The sequence below is a fragment of the Drosophila miranda genome, assembly GCF_003369915.1.
Source record: "Drosophila miranda strain MSH22 chromosome Y unlocalized genomic scaffold, D.miranda_PacBio2.1 Contig_Y25_pilon, whole genome shotgun sequence".
Taxonomy (NCBI): Eukaryota; Metazoa; Arthropoda; class Insecta; order Diptera; family Drosophilidae; genus Drosophila; species Drosophila miranda.
The window spans coordinates 19,029-34,597 of record NW_022881609.1 but is presented as its reverse complement, the minus strand read 5'-3'; the positions used below and the strand labels follow the sequence as shown (position 1 = coordinate 34,597).

The window sequence follows — 15,569 nt, the reverse complement described above, 5'->3', positions numbered from 1 at the left end:
AGTTTCGAGTCACATCGGAGGGTGTTGAGTGAAGTGGCAAAATACATAAAAGCGGCAGGGTTAACGCTGAATGTGGAGAAAAGCAAGTTTTGCATGAAGTCAGTGCGGTATTTGGGGCATATAGTAGGCGAAGGGGTGATTCGTACAGATCCGGATAAGATTTCGGCCATGTCCGATTTTCCTTTGCCAAAATCCCTAAAGTCTCTGCGTCGCTTCCTAGGTATGGTAGGCTGGTACAGGAAGTTAATAAGCAACTTCGCATCGGTAGCCGCGCCTCTCACGGACTTGCTCAAACCCAGACAGAAATTTTCAATGACTCCAGAGGGTCAGGAGGCTTTTGAAAAGTTGAAGGAGATGCTTTGCTCAGCGCCAGTTTTGCGTAGTCCTGATTTTAGCAAACCATTCTATGTTCACTGCGACGCTAGCAAGACAGGCGTTGGGGGAGTGCTGGTGCAGAAGACGCCGGAGGGGGACGAATATCCGATTGCGTTTGTATCGAAAAAACTCAACAAAGCCCAAAAGAATTATTCGGTCACCGAACAAGAATGTCTGGCCGCAATAGTTTGCATAAATAGGTTCAGAGCTTATATCGAGGGGCATGAATTTACTGTAATCACTGATCACGCCTCTTTAAAGTGGCTCATGTCACAAACTGACTTACACTCACGTCTAGCCCGATGGGCATTAAAGCTGCAGAGTTTCTCGTTTAAAATCGAGCATCGTAGCGGCAGGCTTATTGTGGTTCCGGATGCTCTTTCTCGCGTAAATGAGGAGGAAGTGGCGACTCTAGACGCGAGCAATGGGTTGTTGGTGGATTTGGAATCGCCAGAATTCAAGGCAGAAGATTACGTGGAGATCGTAGAAAGGGTTAGGGCCAATATTGATAAGTTGCCAGATCTCAAAATTGTAGATAACTTGTTGTATCGTAGGTCAGATCACGCAACAGGAGAGGTGCTACATGATGTGTTCATTTGGAAACTCTGGATTCCTCAAGGGTTAGTGGTTGACGTTTTGCGTAACGCGCACGACAATCCACTGGCTTCCCATGGAGGCATTCACAAAACCCTAGAAAGGATACGGCGGTATTATTACTGGCCTGGTTTGGTTGCCGATGTGAAGAAGTATATCCAGGCTTGTGATGTCTGCAAGACTACCAAGGCCCCCAATACAATCCAGAGACCGAAGATTGGAATTGCGCCCGAGTCACAACGTTTCTTCCAGAAATTATATGTAGATTTCCTGGGGCCATATCCCCGTTCAAGAAGTGGACATATAGGCATCTTTATCGTCCTCGATCACTATTCTAAATATGTGTTTCTTAAGGCAGTGAAGAAGTTGACCGCGGACGTGGTAGTCAAATACATGCAGCAAGATCTTTTTCATGCTTTCGGGGTTCCGGAGACAATAGTATCCGACAATGGCACACAATTTAAGTCTGAGGCATTCCAAAAGCTACTCCGGGAATATAAAGTTTCGCACACTCTCACGGCCCTGTACGCACCCCAAGCTAATGCTTCCGAACGTGTAAATCGCTCGGTGATTGCAGCAATCCGATCTTATGTGCGCGAGGATCAGAAGGACTGGGACGAGCACCTCAGCAGCATTTGCTGCGCATTGCGTTCGGCGGTGCATGCAAGTCTGAATGCAACTCCTTATTATATGGTGTTCGGACAGCATTTCATCACTTCCGGGGCAACATACAAGCTTCTGAGAGCATTGCGGGTGATGGACGACAGGTCAGCAGTTTTCTCGCGGGAGGATTCATTAGACTTGGTTCGAAGCAAGGCTCTAGAAGTCATGAAAAAACAGAACGATAAGAATGGACGGCAGTATAACTTACGGTCGAGAGACATATCCTACAATGTCGGCCAGGAGGTGTTCCGAAGAAATTTCAGGCAGAGCAATTTTCAGTCAGGGTACAGCGCGAAGTTGGGTCCGGCCTTTCTGAAGGCCAGGGTCAAAAAGAAGATAGGGCAGGCCTACTATGAGTTAGAGGATTTGCAGGGTCGTTACGTAGGACGGTTTCACGCGAAAGATCTTCGTCAGTAAACCAACTGCTTCAAGCTATCCTGTTATCATTCTTGGGAGTGTAACCCCCAAGCCTGATCTTTCGGGGGGGCTTTTGTAGCGCTTGTAGCAGGGAATGCTGAGTTTTTTGTGGCGCCATCTAGTGCTCAGAGTGGCAGGCGAACGACAGGTCAAGGGAAAACCAAAAAGACGGTAACAGGTCAAAACGTCAGGCTATCTCTGTTGAAAATGCATCCAGGGACCTCTTAGAGGATTTGCCGCCAGAACGTTGGCGTCCCTATCGGCTATTCCCTCGTGAAAGTCAATTGAGTCGGTTGCGTATCGGTCCGACGGAAAGGAAAACCAAGAATTTAGTGAAGAGAAAAACTCTAGGGAATCTAAATATCTAAATCCAAGATTCGACTGCGAGATTCTTGGTTGAAGGCGAGTGGGCTATTCAGTCGTCAGAAGCCGTATAGCGCTGAGTCCGGTTGGGGTAAGTGCTGCGGGAAGAGAAGAGAAGGGCTAAAGGAGAATAAAGAGTTGTCCCATTTGTAGTCTTGGCGCTTAGTAAATCGAGTTAAGCAGTGCGGATTCGATCGTCCAAGGAAGCCCGCCAGCAAACAACAGCAGCCGCAAGCCTAACAAAGTGGCGTTTAAACCTTTGGGATTGTCTGGAAAGCGCTCAGCCATCGGAGAAGCGAGCGTGGAAGCAGAGGGAGAAGACATTTAGGGAGCGCTCGGTCCCCCCAAGCGACGCGGTAGATAAGGAGGGCCCGTCCCTTGGTCGCGAGCAGATCGGCGAAGAGAAAGTGTTAATCTAGCACCGTCGGAGATTGGCCGTTTGGCCTTTTTCTTTGCTTTCGCGTACCTTTCACCTGCAGAAGCAGGGGAAAGAATTTGAGCTGTTCCCGTTCGCCCAGGAGGTGGAAAGGAAACATAGATAACCGTCGGGAGAAAGAGAATAGAAAAAAAAGAGGAAGCAACGGATTGACGGAGTAATTGTATTCGTGTTTGTAAATGTGTAATTAATTATGATTTCTGTGCGGAGTTAATTAGGAGAGATTTAGATTTGATTCCGGTAGTGGCTTCTCGTGACTCTCGCCGATCTGCAAATATGATTTCCCCCAACCTTGTGCCCATTTAAGTGTTCTTCCACCACAGCAGCTTTAGGTATTCATCGAGGAAAGCGCTTTCGCCGATGGAGCCATAAACCGGAGAAAAGGTATGAGTGGACTTAAATTCTATTATTAATAAATACAACTTGAAACAAGGGAACTAGGGCCGGTCGGTGAGTGAGAGGGAGAAGTGCCCACTCGAATTGGTTTCGTAACATTACGGAGTCAGCAAGCAAGTTAGTTTGTCCATTTCGGACTTATTTAGTATATCGTTTGTATGACACATAGCCAAGTATTTGTAGGAATTTTTATACATATATTTCATTTAGCTACTCTTTTAATGTGGGTGATTATATTATGGTATCTGCGGGTAATGTTAGTGTTTTAGCCAGTAAGTGAATAAACTTTATAATGTATTAATCTACCGCTTTGCTTTCGCTGGCAAATTCCCCATGTAGGACGCCCCGGACAAAGGGGCCATTCCGTCATTAAATCGAACGGTTTGGAATGGCCATGGTAGGGTGGGCGACACGACCTCGACAACACCAGAGGCGGAGTTGAGATACCTTTCCAGCACACATCCACAATTCTATTCAGGGATAAACAGTGTCTCCCGGTTAAGCATTTTCGTCGTGACACGCTACTTCATTCGCGGTATAATGCGTATAGGCCACCAGCAGGAGGGGGGCAAGAACATCACTCCAATAGCCGACGAGCAGAGGCCGGAAACCCAAAGCGTGTGCTTCCCTTCGCTGAATGACAGCTAGCCTGTGCGTAGATGACACGCTACAGCTGCTGCTGCTAGGGCGCCTCTGCGGGCCGCTCTGCCGCCGTCGCTGTGGCGTCTGGTTGACCCTCGTCTGGCCATTCCTCTGGTCATGGCTGGCTGTTGGTTTGTGTGTTGGCGATCTGCTGCCTGTTTGTTGTTTTTAATTGAAAAGTCTCTTGTGTGTGTGTGTTTGTGTTTAATGTATTTATTGGCACTTTTATTCTTTTTTGTTTTATGATGTGGACGGGAACAAAAGTTTGTCAAGGTAATTAATGGGTGTGGTGGAGGAAGGGCGGCACGGCACGGCACGGCACACAACAGACACCACAAAAGAAAACAGGGCAACAAAGAAAAAGAAAATGTCAATGGCGACACGGCACAGAACAACGAAAAAAGCGACACGACACGAAACGGTTCTGGCACGTCCGAAGATCGCGACCTCTCGAGCGGGTGGACGAGATGAAAGTGGCGGACGAGGTTCATGGTGGAACTCTCACATGTCCGCCAACTCCCATACTCTCTCCTCCACACTCGAATGGCCCGATCGCCGATCGTCATTTACCGGTGCTCTCACCCCCGGTTCCACTTTCACTCACCCCAATATTGAGTGAGATGAAAGTGGTCCGAGGGCAGCAGCACCGATACGTAGGCAATGGAGAATTGGAATAGCCGTTTGTTTTAGTGGTTGTGTGTGTTGTCGTTGTCGTTGGTTAGCGGCCAGTGTCTTATGTTTGTGCTGTGTGTAGTGGCTGCTCTGTTGTTGGGGAATGGGATAGGATGGGGGGGGGGGGGATAAATGCCTGCTCCCGTGTAACCGCCCGGATACTGTAAACTTCCGGATCTTTCGATCCGGGCGCGTGACGCTCCGAAGAGTCGACCGCATAGCATCATATGGGCGGTTGAAATGGCTTTATTGGGGCGTTTGGCAGAGTGGCGGAGGTTGGCAGTGTTAATTTTGCTCCTGCTCAACCGCATTTGGCATTTATAGGCATTTGAAGTGGGTAGGGGGTGGGGAGGAATTGGCTGGGCATAAATTGCCGAATTTGCGACCGATAACACACTGGGCATTGATAAATGCATTTTAAATTTGAAATGGCTTTTTGGTGTGTTATCGGTCATAGTCTGGTATTTGCGTGGTATTTTTGGTAATACCACGTGTCAAGGGGAATTATGGGAATGGCAGATAGGTTGGGAAGAAGAGTAAGAAGGTAAAACTAATTAGAAAACTACGAAAAATATACAATTATCTACAGAAAACTACATTAATTTACAAAAACTTATTCCTAATATCACAGGCAAGTACTAAAACTATGGACAAACTATCTACGGACATGCAAAAACTACAGAAACAACAGGATTGACATCTACAACAAATACATTGATGCAGACAAGGTAAAATAAACGATAATTGACATACATTTACAACATATAAACATATTAATTATATTTATTTTATTTCTAACAGGAGGACAACTACAACGAAGCACCGGCCGGCATAACAAACGCAATGCGAACATTACGCCGTATACCGGCCGGCTCTGTTGTCCCCCTGTGTGTTGTTTATTGGCTGGCTGGTTGTGAGTATTGGCGTGCATCGTGGGCAATGATGGTGTTGATGGCGAGCGGCTCTGGTCCGGCCGCCCACGTTGCATCTGTCTGTTGGTTTGGTGCAGCAGACCGAGTGGCACTGGTCCGGCCACCCGAAGATGCATTGTCCAGTGTGTTGGCATTGGCATCGAAAAGTGATGCCAACGAATCGTGATATTGGCCGCATCCAAGTGGCTGCTGGTCCGGCCACCAGGATACGTTGTCGATTGTATTGTTGTTGGCCGCATCCGAGTGGCTGGTGGTCCGGCCACCCAGTTGAGGAGGTGTTTGCTTTGGCGTGTGATTTTAATTTGTGTTTATTTGCAGGTACTTGTCGGCGTTTGGATGCTGTTGCTGGCGACCCTTGTCTGGTTTGTGTTGGCGTGAGAGGCGTTTGCAGGTGAGTATATGTGTTTATTGGCAGCCTCTCTCCTGATTCTCCTTCTTCTTTTGCAGGATTTGCTGGCGTCCGGCGGCTCAACACCAGGCCATCCCGCCCTCACATAATTGGCATGAGAGACGGGTGCGACCCAGTGGAGCGGCAACAGGCGCCAGCATCTGCGTCGTCGTTGGAAATGGCAGCTGTATGTTTGGAGTGGCGTGACGTCACGGCCATGGTCAGGCGGCAGCGTCATCAGAAAGGGGCCTCCTTTTCCTTCCCTTTGGCAGGAATTGTCAGTGTTGATGGCGAGGCAGCTTCCTGCTGGGCAGCTCTGTCTGGTGATTGGCAGGTAAGTGTGGATTTCATGTGTTTTGGCCGTTTTTCGTGTTGTCGTGGTGCATGTGGTGGTGGTGCAGATGGTGGGCAGTGGCAGTAGCTTTGGTGCTGCTGCTTGAGGCTACAGCGGTGCTGGCGACCGTGCTGGCTGGCCCGGACGCGGACGCGGACGCCAGGCGATGGCTATTCAGGAGCAGGGTGGCCGTGCTGCCCGAGCTGGGACTGCTGCCGGGGCTGGGATTGTTGCTGTTGCTGCTGGAACTATTGCTGTTGGCGCCGCTGTTCTGTGGCTGCTTCTTATAGACGGCCATCAGCGGGTCGGAGGCGCGGCGAATGCTGTTCATTCGTGCTGCTGTCGCGGGGGCCTGCACCGGGGGCTTCTTCACAAATGTCGCCGTGTATGTGTTCTCCTTGTCCGAGTCGGAGGCTCGACGTGTGGGTGTCACGATCTGAGTGGGCTTGGCGGACAGGCAGACCGTGTTGCTCTGTCCGTGTCCATTGCTGGTCAGCGTGTGTATGGCTGTCGTTGTCTCTGTGCTGGTGCTGGTGCTGGTGCTGCTTATGGGGCTTCCCAGGAGCTTCCCGGTGGCAATGGGTATTTTTGAGATGCTGCTACTGCTCCCATTGCTGTGGGCCCGATGGTGGCCATTGTGCGTGGGTTTGTTGCTGCCACTGCTTGGCTTCTGTTGCTTTTGTTGTTCCTGTGACTGCTGTTGCTGTTCCTGCTCCTCTGCCTTCTCCTCGGCCACTGGCTCCTCCACTTCCTCATCCTCAAGGTCGTCTTCTTCCTCCTCCTCTTCCTCTTCAGCATCGCTCTGAGCCTGCAGATACATTTGTCTATCCATCGAGCTCTCATCCTTCAGCCAGACATGTTCCACGCATCCAGCGGCACTCATGCGATCGTTTGGCTTAATTCGCAATGCGCGGCGTATGAAATCGATGGCCACTGGCGAGACGCCACCGAATAGGTTGTCCGGAAAGGTGAGCGCACACTGCGAGATATTGAGGAAGGTCTCCTGCTTGGTGTTCCCGCCAAAGGGCGAGAAGCCGGAGAGCAAGACATAGGTGAGAACGCCTACGGACCAGATGTCCGTCAGCAGGGAGAGTGGCTCGTACTGGAGCACCTCGGGGGCCACGTAGTCGGGTGTGCCGGCCATCTCGCGGACATTGATGCCCTCGCACACAACGCGCGAGATCCCAAAGTCACAGAGCTTGAGGCCATCTTCTATACGCTCGCCGGCGAGCAAAATGTTCTGTGGCTTGAGGTCCAGGTGGGCAATGGATCGGTCGTGGAGAAACTTGAGAGCCTTCAGCACCTCTCGCATGCAGTGGCGGGCCTGGGCCTCTGTCAGGCACTCCTCGTTGTCCAGTATGGTCTGCAGCTCGCCACCAGTGGCCAGTTCCAGCAGCAGGGCTGTGTCCGAACGGGTCTCGTGCACCGCATTCAGATTGACAATGTTCTCCTCGCCCTCGCAGAGTATTAGGACGGCGATCTCGTGTTTGATCTCCTTGTCGCTGCTCTGTGCGCGTCGGCGTCGCTTCAAGAACTTTGCCGCGAAATGGGAGCCCGTGTTCTTGTGAATGGCACGGCGAACGGCGGCGAATTTGCCCCTGGCAAACGGCGTCTGTTCCACCTCGTAGATCTCGTTGATGTCATGCGACACGAGCAATCCGTTAAAGCGTTCGGCATCTACATCCAAAAGGCCATCGCCTATGGGAAAGATTCCCTTTTCGGTGAACATGATCTATCGATCTGTGCCGTGTCGCCATTGACGTTTTTTTTCTGTGTTGCCCTGTTTTCTTTTTGTGGTGTCTGTCGTGTGCCGTGCCGTGCCGTGCCGCCCTTCCTCCACCACACCCATTACTTACCTTGACAAACTTTTGCTCCCGTCCACATCACAAACCAAAAAGAGAATAAAAGTGCCAATAAATACATTAAACACACACACACAAGAGACTTTTCAATTAAAAAACAACAAACAGGCAGCAGATCGCCAACACACAAACCAACAGCCAGCCATGACCAGAGGAATGGCCAGACGAGGGTCAACCAGACGACACAGCGACGGCGGCAGAGCGGCCCGCAGAGGCGCCCTAGCAGCAGCAGCAGCAGCCAACAACACCAACACCAACACCGCCAATAGCAGCAGCAGCAGCAGAGCCCTCGGCGCAGGCGCCAACACCAACGCCCCAGCCAATGCAGAGCGCCGACGTCACAGCCTTCCATCGAGTGAGTACCCAGCCATTGCCATGGCCGATATATCCACGGCCACAGCCACTCCCCCCTCGAGACCCGTCACAAAAACCGCGCCAACCACAAAGAGAAAGACCGAAAAGACGCCGCTCTCACTGCCACTTTTCCCGCCTCTCACGCTCTTGGACGCACAAAACTGTTCAGGAGTAACGGGAGAGGGAGAAGACGGAGGAGAGCCGGCAAGCCGACGCGCAAGAGCGGAGCGCCAAAACGGCCAACGGGCAGCAACACACACACACACGACCGGATCGAACCTGTTGCGTGTCGAACCTGGTTCGAGCTCGAGCAGCGGGTCGATCCGAGCCATAGCCCAGCCTGCTCCAATGCCACAAATCCCACCAACACCAAAACGACACCGCGCCCTCATCGACAGTGGGAGTGACGATGAGGGTGAGGGTGGGAGGAAGCAGGCTAGACGACGGGGCCGCCATCACCAGCAGCGGCAGCAAACACAAAACACAAATACAAACACCAACACCGTCACCGCCACTCACACCAGCACCATCGCCAATACCAACACCAACACAACTACTGCCACTCCCAATACACACACCCTTGCCATTGCCAATGACATCCGGCACGGCGAGTTCGGGCATCAGCCTGTGGAGGACAGAGGCTTGAGGATCCTCATCCGAGGTCTTCCCCATTCCACGCCCTCTGACTGGTTCCGGGACTGTATGCAGGCCGAGGGGTACACGGTCCGGTTTACTCGGGCGATCACCGATCGATTCGATCGCAGCCGCCAATACAACCTCTTCGAGGCTGAGATCGCCCCCAAACCGGACCGTGGTCAATTCGATGTGTTGAAGCTGCGACGCCTGGGTGGGAGGCCCGTCACGGTTGAGAGACTTGGAGTCTCCCGTTACCCTGCCCAGTGCCATCGATGTCAGGTGTTTGGCCACACCCGCGCATATTGTAGACGAGCTGCTGTCTGCATGAAATGCGCGGGTGGACATCAGACGACGGAGTGCAGCAAGCCAAGGGCCGTCAATCCCAAATGCGCCAACTGCCAAGGCGCCCACATCAGCGCCTACAAGGGCTGCAGCGCCTACAAGGCAGCCAGGCAGCGGCTCCTGGCCCACAGGGTCGCTGTCCAGGAGCATCGACGGCAGCAGCAGCAGCCTCAGCCACTACGGCAACAGCCACAGCAAATGCAGCAGCCAATACAGCAGCAACAGCCAGCACATCGTCTCCAGCAGCCATCACAACGTCACCAGCAGCCACTACAGCGACAGTTGCAGCAGCAGCCACCCACACAGCCACTCCACCCACAGCCGCAGCAGCAACGCCAACGCGGTCCGGGTCGGCAGCATCGGCAACAGCTACAGCATCGCGACCAACATCCCCAGCCACTGGCCGAGGGGCGCCAACACCACAGGGTCCTGTCGATGCAGCCGATCCCAAATCGTGCTCCGACGCCACGCCAACCCCAGCTACAGCAGCAGCCTGGCGCCCAGTGCGATGGGAGCTGTGCCCATATCCTGAAAAGATATGCCGTAAAAATTAAAGAGCTGGAGGACAAGCCGTCAGCAATTTTGACGAAATTGACAAACCTGCTGCAGGCAAGGGACGAGAGCACGGGAGGAGTGCCGCCACTTCAGACAAAAACAGCAGCAGCAGCATCCACACAGCCATCACCACGACCAACTGCAAATACGCACCATGACGCCGCAGCCATATCGGACTCCGAATCCGATATGGACTGCGAAGCAATTGACGACGAACATGACGACGAATGGACCACGATCCATTCGACGATCTGGAGGGTCTGGGCCAAGTGTGGAGGGCCCAAATCGCCAGCGCACGCGAAAGCATGCGATCGGGCGGTGCCTGTTAATGCGCCCAATCGTTGATCCAGAGACAGCCACTGCAACAAAGGAAACGAGGGGGAACGTTGTGAGTTGCTGCGGAGACCGCAACTCTACAGTTATACCCGATACTAAGTCAGTATGGCTCTCCTCCGGCAGACGCCGCTAATATTAAACGACACGACAAGGAGTGCGTGCGAGAGAGACGGAAAATCAGTCTGAGCGTGACGTCGGGGGCTGCGTAGCCAGTGCAAATTGATTTGTTCCTTTTGGCTATAAAAATGATCTGATCTGATCCAGATTCAGCAATCTGATAGATATGGTCATTATCTATGATTCTGCGTTTTTAGTTTTCTCGAATGTGCAATATTGTGGATGCAACAGATTATCGTCCTTTGTGGGGGCGGAGAGTGGGGCGAAATTCTGAGATATACGTTTTATAGTCAGATCTAACAGAAGTGCGGATACCAAATTTGGTTTTTCTAGCCTTAATAGTCTCTGAGATTTGTGGATGCCCCAGATTTTCGTCCTTTGCGGGGGCGGAAGGGGTGTGGCGAAATTTGGACACGAAACGGTCAAGGTCCGATATCACAGGAGTGTGAATACCAAATTTGGTTGCTCTGGCTCTTATAGGTTCTGAGATCCTTGAACTCATATTTTGCAATTGGCAAAGCCGACCATGAAACCTGTGTGTTAGAGAGAGACAGAGCGAGAAAGAATGAAATTGTTTTCTTGATGCTGGCTATAATAATTATACGATCTAGTTGACATTTAACACTCTAGAACATATAGTCTCCTCTACGATTCTGCGTTTTTGGTTTTATCGTATCTTTAAAAATGTGGATGCCACAGATTTTCGTCCTTTGTGGAGACGGAAGTGGGCGGGGCCAAGTTTTGAAATATTTTTGTAGCAGTGACATATCACAGAAGTCTGGGTCCAAAACATCGTTGCTCTAGATCTTATAGTCTTTGAGCACTAGGCGCTGAAGGGGACGGACGGACGGACGGACGGACGGACGGACAGACGGACAGACAGACAGGGCTCAATCGACTCGGCTATTGATGCTGATCAAGAATATATATACTTTATGGGGTCGGAAACGATTCCTTCTGGACGTTACACACATCCACTTTTACCACAAATCTAATATACCCCAATACTCATTTTGAGTATCGGGTATAAAAAGACGTCAATACGGACAACAACGAAAAACGGCCAAAACACACAAAATCCACACTTACCTGCCAATCACCAGACAGAGCTGACCAACAAGAAGCTGCCTCGCCATCAACATCAACAATTTCCTGCCAAATGGGAGGAATATGAGGCCCCTTTCTGATGACGCTGCCACCGACCATCACAATGACGTCACGCCACTCCAATCAGACAACAGCCATTCCAACGACGACGCAGATGCTGGCGTCTGTTGCCGCTCCGCTGGGTCGCACCCGTCTCTCATGCCAATTATGTGAGGGCGGGATGGCCCGGTGTTGAGCCGCCGGACGCCGGCAAATCCTGCAAAAGAAGGTAAAACAGGAGAGAGGCTGCCGATAAACACGAATACTCACCCGCAAACGTCTCTTACGCCAACACAAATCAGACAAGGGTCGCCAGCAACAACATCCAAATCAACTAAAGGCACCTGCAAATAAACGCAAATTAAAATCAAAAAGCCAAAACAAACACCTCCTCACCTGAGTGGCCGGACCAGCAGCCATTCAAAACGCAACTACAAATTGACGAAGAACGTGGCCGAGGAGGCCAGGCCAATCCACCCGACAGCGCATCCTGGGTGGCCGGACCAGCAGCCACTTGGATGCGGCCAATCAACAATTAAAATCGACAACGCATCCTGGTGGCCGGACCAGTTCGCCACTTGGATGCGGCCAATAACTCCGACCATTGCCATCACACACCGATGCCAATGCCAACACGATGACAATGCAGTTGGGTGGCCGGACCAGTGCCCCTCGAGTGCAGCAGCCAACACTAACCAACAGACAGATGCAACGTGGGCGGCCGGACCAGAGCCGCTTGCCATCAAGACCATCATTGCCCACGATGCACGCCAATACTCACAACCAGCCAATAAACAACACACAGGGGGACAACAGAGCCGGCCGGTATACAGCGTAATGTTCGCATTGCGTTTGTTATGCCGGCCGGTGCTTCGTTTTAGTTGTCCTCCTGTTAGAAATAAAATAAATATAATTAATATGTTTATATGTGTGTAAATGTATGTCAATTATCGTTTATTTTACCTTGTCTGCATCAATGTTCTTGTTGTAGATGTCAATCCTGTTGTTTTTTGTAGTTTTTGCATGTCCGTAGATAGTTTGTCCATAGTTTTAGTTACTAGCCTGTGATATTAGGAATAAGTTTTTGTAAATTAATGTAGTTTTTCTGTAGTTAATTGTATATTATTAGTAGTTTTCTGATTAGTTTTATTACCTTTTTCCTCTTCTTCCCCACCTATCTGCCATTCCCATATTTCCCCTGATATGTGGTATTACTAAAAATACCACGCAAATACCAGACTTGACCGATAACACACCAAAAAAGCCAATACAAATTCAAATTGCATTTCTCAATGCCCAGTGTGTTATCGGTCGCAACTTCGGCAATTATGCCCAGCTAATTCCTCACCCACCCCCCACCCACTTCAAATGCCACTAAATGCTAAATGAGGCTGAGCAGGAATAAAATGAACACTGCCATCCTTCGCCACTCAGCCAAATGCCCCAACAATGCCAATACAACCGCCCACAAGATGTTATGCGGTCGACTCTTCGGAGCGTCTCGCGCCCGGATCGTAAGATCCGGAAGTTGAAAGTATCCGGGCGGTTATACGGGAGCAGGCAAACTTTCCCCTTCCCATCCCATCCCATCCTTGACAACAGAGCAGCCAATTCACACAGCACAGAGAAACATTAGACACGGGCCATTGCCCAACAACAACACACACAGCCACTGAAACAGAAGGCCGTTCAAATCTTCCATTGCCTACTTATCGGTGCTGCTGCCCTCGGACTACTTTCATCTCACTGAATATTGGGGTGAGTGAAAGTGGAACCGGGGGTGAGAGCACCGGTAAGTGACGACCGGCGTGGGAGTGGGGGAGTTGGCGGACATGTGAGAGTTCCACCATGAACCTCGTCCGCCACTCTCATCTCGTCCACCCGCTCGAGAGGTCGCGATCGTCGGACGTATATAAATTGAACCATCGCCGCCGCCATTAAAATAAAATAAAATCGCAAGTTTGTTTGTTCGTTGCCATCAGTGTTGCCCGTGTCGTTTGTCGTTTTGACTGTTTTGTCGTTTATCGTTTGCCGTGTCATTTGTGCTCTGGTGCCAAAAAATAAAGACAGTGAAGGCCAGACGACGCCAAGCCAAGCCAGGCAGCAGCCATTTTGTGTCGCCGCCCCCCCCCCTCACCATTCGCCGCTGCACATGACCATTCCACACGCGGAAAAGTGCTCCTCGCCAATCCACCACGCTCCAGCCCTTCCTTCACCCCACCCACTACTATCTCCGACAAGCTTTAGTTCCTGTGCCACTACAAACAACACAAACATCACAAACTAAAAGAGATAACTGTGATGGACAAGAAAAAAAGAGAACTAAGGTGCCAATAAATAAATTAAATACAAACACACACAAGAGACTTTTCAATTAAAGAACAACAAACAGGCAGCAGATCGCCAACACACAAACCAACAGCCAGCCATGACCAGAGGAATGGCCAGACGAGGGACAACCAGACGACACAGCGACGGCGGCAGAGCGGCCCGCAGAGGCGCCCTAGCAGCAGCAGCAGCAGCCAACAACACCAACACAAACACCGCCAATAGCAGCAGCAGCAGCAGAGCCCTCGGCGCAGGCGCCAAAACCAACGCCCCAGCCAATGCAGAGCGCCGACGCCACAGCCATCCATCGAGTGAGTACCCAGCCATCACATCAGCAGCAACAGCAGCGCCAATACCAACCGCAAATCCCGCAACCCTGCCAAATCACAAAATCCCGCCAAACACAAAGGGAAAGGCCGAAAAGACGCCACTTTTCCCGCCTCTCACGCTCTCGGACATACAAAACTGTTCGGGAGTAACGGGAGAGGGAGAAGACGGAGGAGAGCCGGCAAACCGACGCGCAAGAGCGGAGCGCCAAAACGGCCAACGGGCAGCCACACACACACACACGACCGGATCCAGCCTGTTGCGGGTCGAACCTGGTTCGAGTTCGAGCAGCGGGTCGATCCGTGCCAATGCCCAGCCTGCACAAATACCACCAATCCCACCAACACCAAAACGACGCCGCGCCCTCATCGACAGTGGGAGTGACGATGAGGGTGAGGGTGAGAGGAAGCAGGCCAGACGACGGGGCCGCCATCACCAGCAGCGGCAGCAGCGGCCGCCAATTGGGAAGCCGAAGAAGAAAAGGCAGACACTGGAGGAGCTAGAGGCTATTGTCCGGGAGCAGTTGAGGCAGCACGAGCTGCGGCAGCAACAACAGAGGCAGCAGAAACGGACAACAAATACAGCCAACACCAACACAGTTGCCGCTCCTGCCACTATGCCGCAATCTGCACAGCGAACACATGCCCCTGCCCCTGCCCATGCCCCTGCCACTACTATAAATGCCAATAGCCAGACCCACAGTCATCACCAACATCGACAAAGGCCAATACATAGACAATCACCAGCCATACACATAGACAATACTGACAATATCAATACAAATAATGACGCCAACGCAATTACAATTACAAATACACCTGCCAAGACCAATACCAACACCACCACCGCCATCACCATCACAAACACCCCTGCCACTACCACCGACGATGACATCCGGCACGGCGAATTCGGGCATCAGCCCAGCCAGGAACGTGGCTTGAGGATCCTCATCCGAGGACTCTCCCACTCCATGCCGCCGGATTGGATTCGCAGCAGTATGCTGAACGAGGGGTTCACGGTTCGGTTTGTAAGGGCAATCACCGATCGATTCGATCACAGCCGCCAATTCAATCTCTTTGAGGCTGAGATCGCCCCCAAACCGGACCGTGGCCAATACGAGGTGTTAAAGCTGCGACGCCTGGGTGGGAGGCCCGTCACGGTTGAGAGACTTGGAGTCTCCCGTGACCCTGCCCAGTGCCATCGATGTCAGGTGTTTGGCCACACCCGCGCATATTGTAGACGCGCTGCAGTTTGCATGAAATGCGCGGGTGGACACCTGACGACGGAGTGCAGCAAGCCAAGGAACGTTGCTCCCAAGTGCGCCAACTGCCAGGGCCAGCACATCAGCGCCTAC

General features: G+C 51.7%; 1 protein-coding gene across 1 annotated transcript; it reads right to left on the bottom strand.

Annotated features, from left to right (window-relative positions):
• Positions 1 to 6,115: 6,115 nt before the first annotated feature.
• On the bottom strand, positions 6,116 to 8,012 carry LOC117192159 (death-associated protein kinase related-like). Its single transcript, XM_033396819.1, has 2 exons — positions 6,243 to 8,012; positions 6,116 to 6,141 (listed from the first exon to the last, which is right to left on the bottom strand). Exons 1-2 carry the CDS (start codon positions 7,939 to 7,941, stop codon positions 6,116 to 6,118), a joined length of 1,725 nt encoding a protein of 574 aa, XP_033252710.1. The 5' UTR covers positions 7,942 to 8,012.
• Positions 8,013 to 15,569: the final 7,557 nt, after the last annotated feature.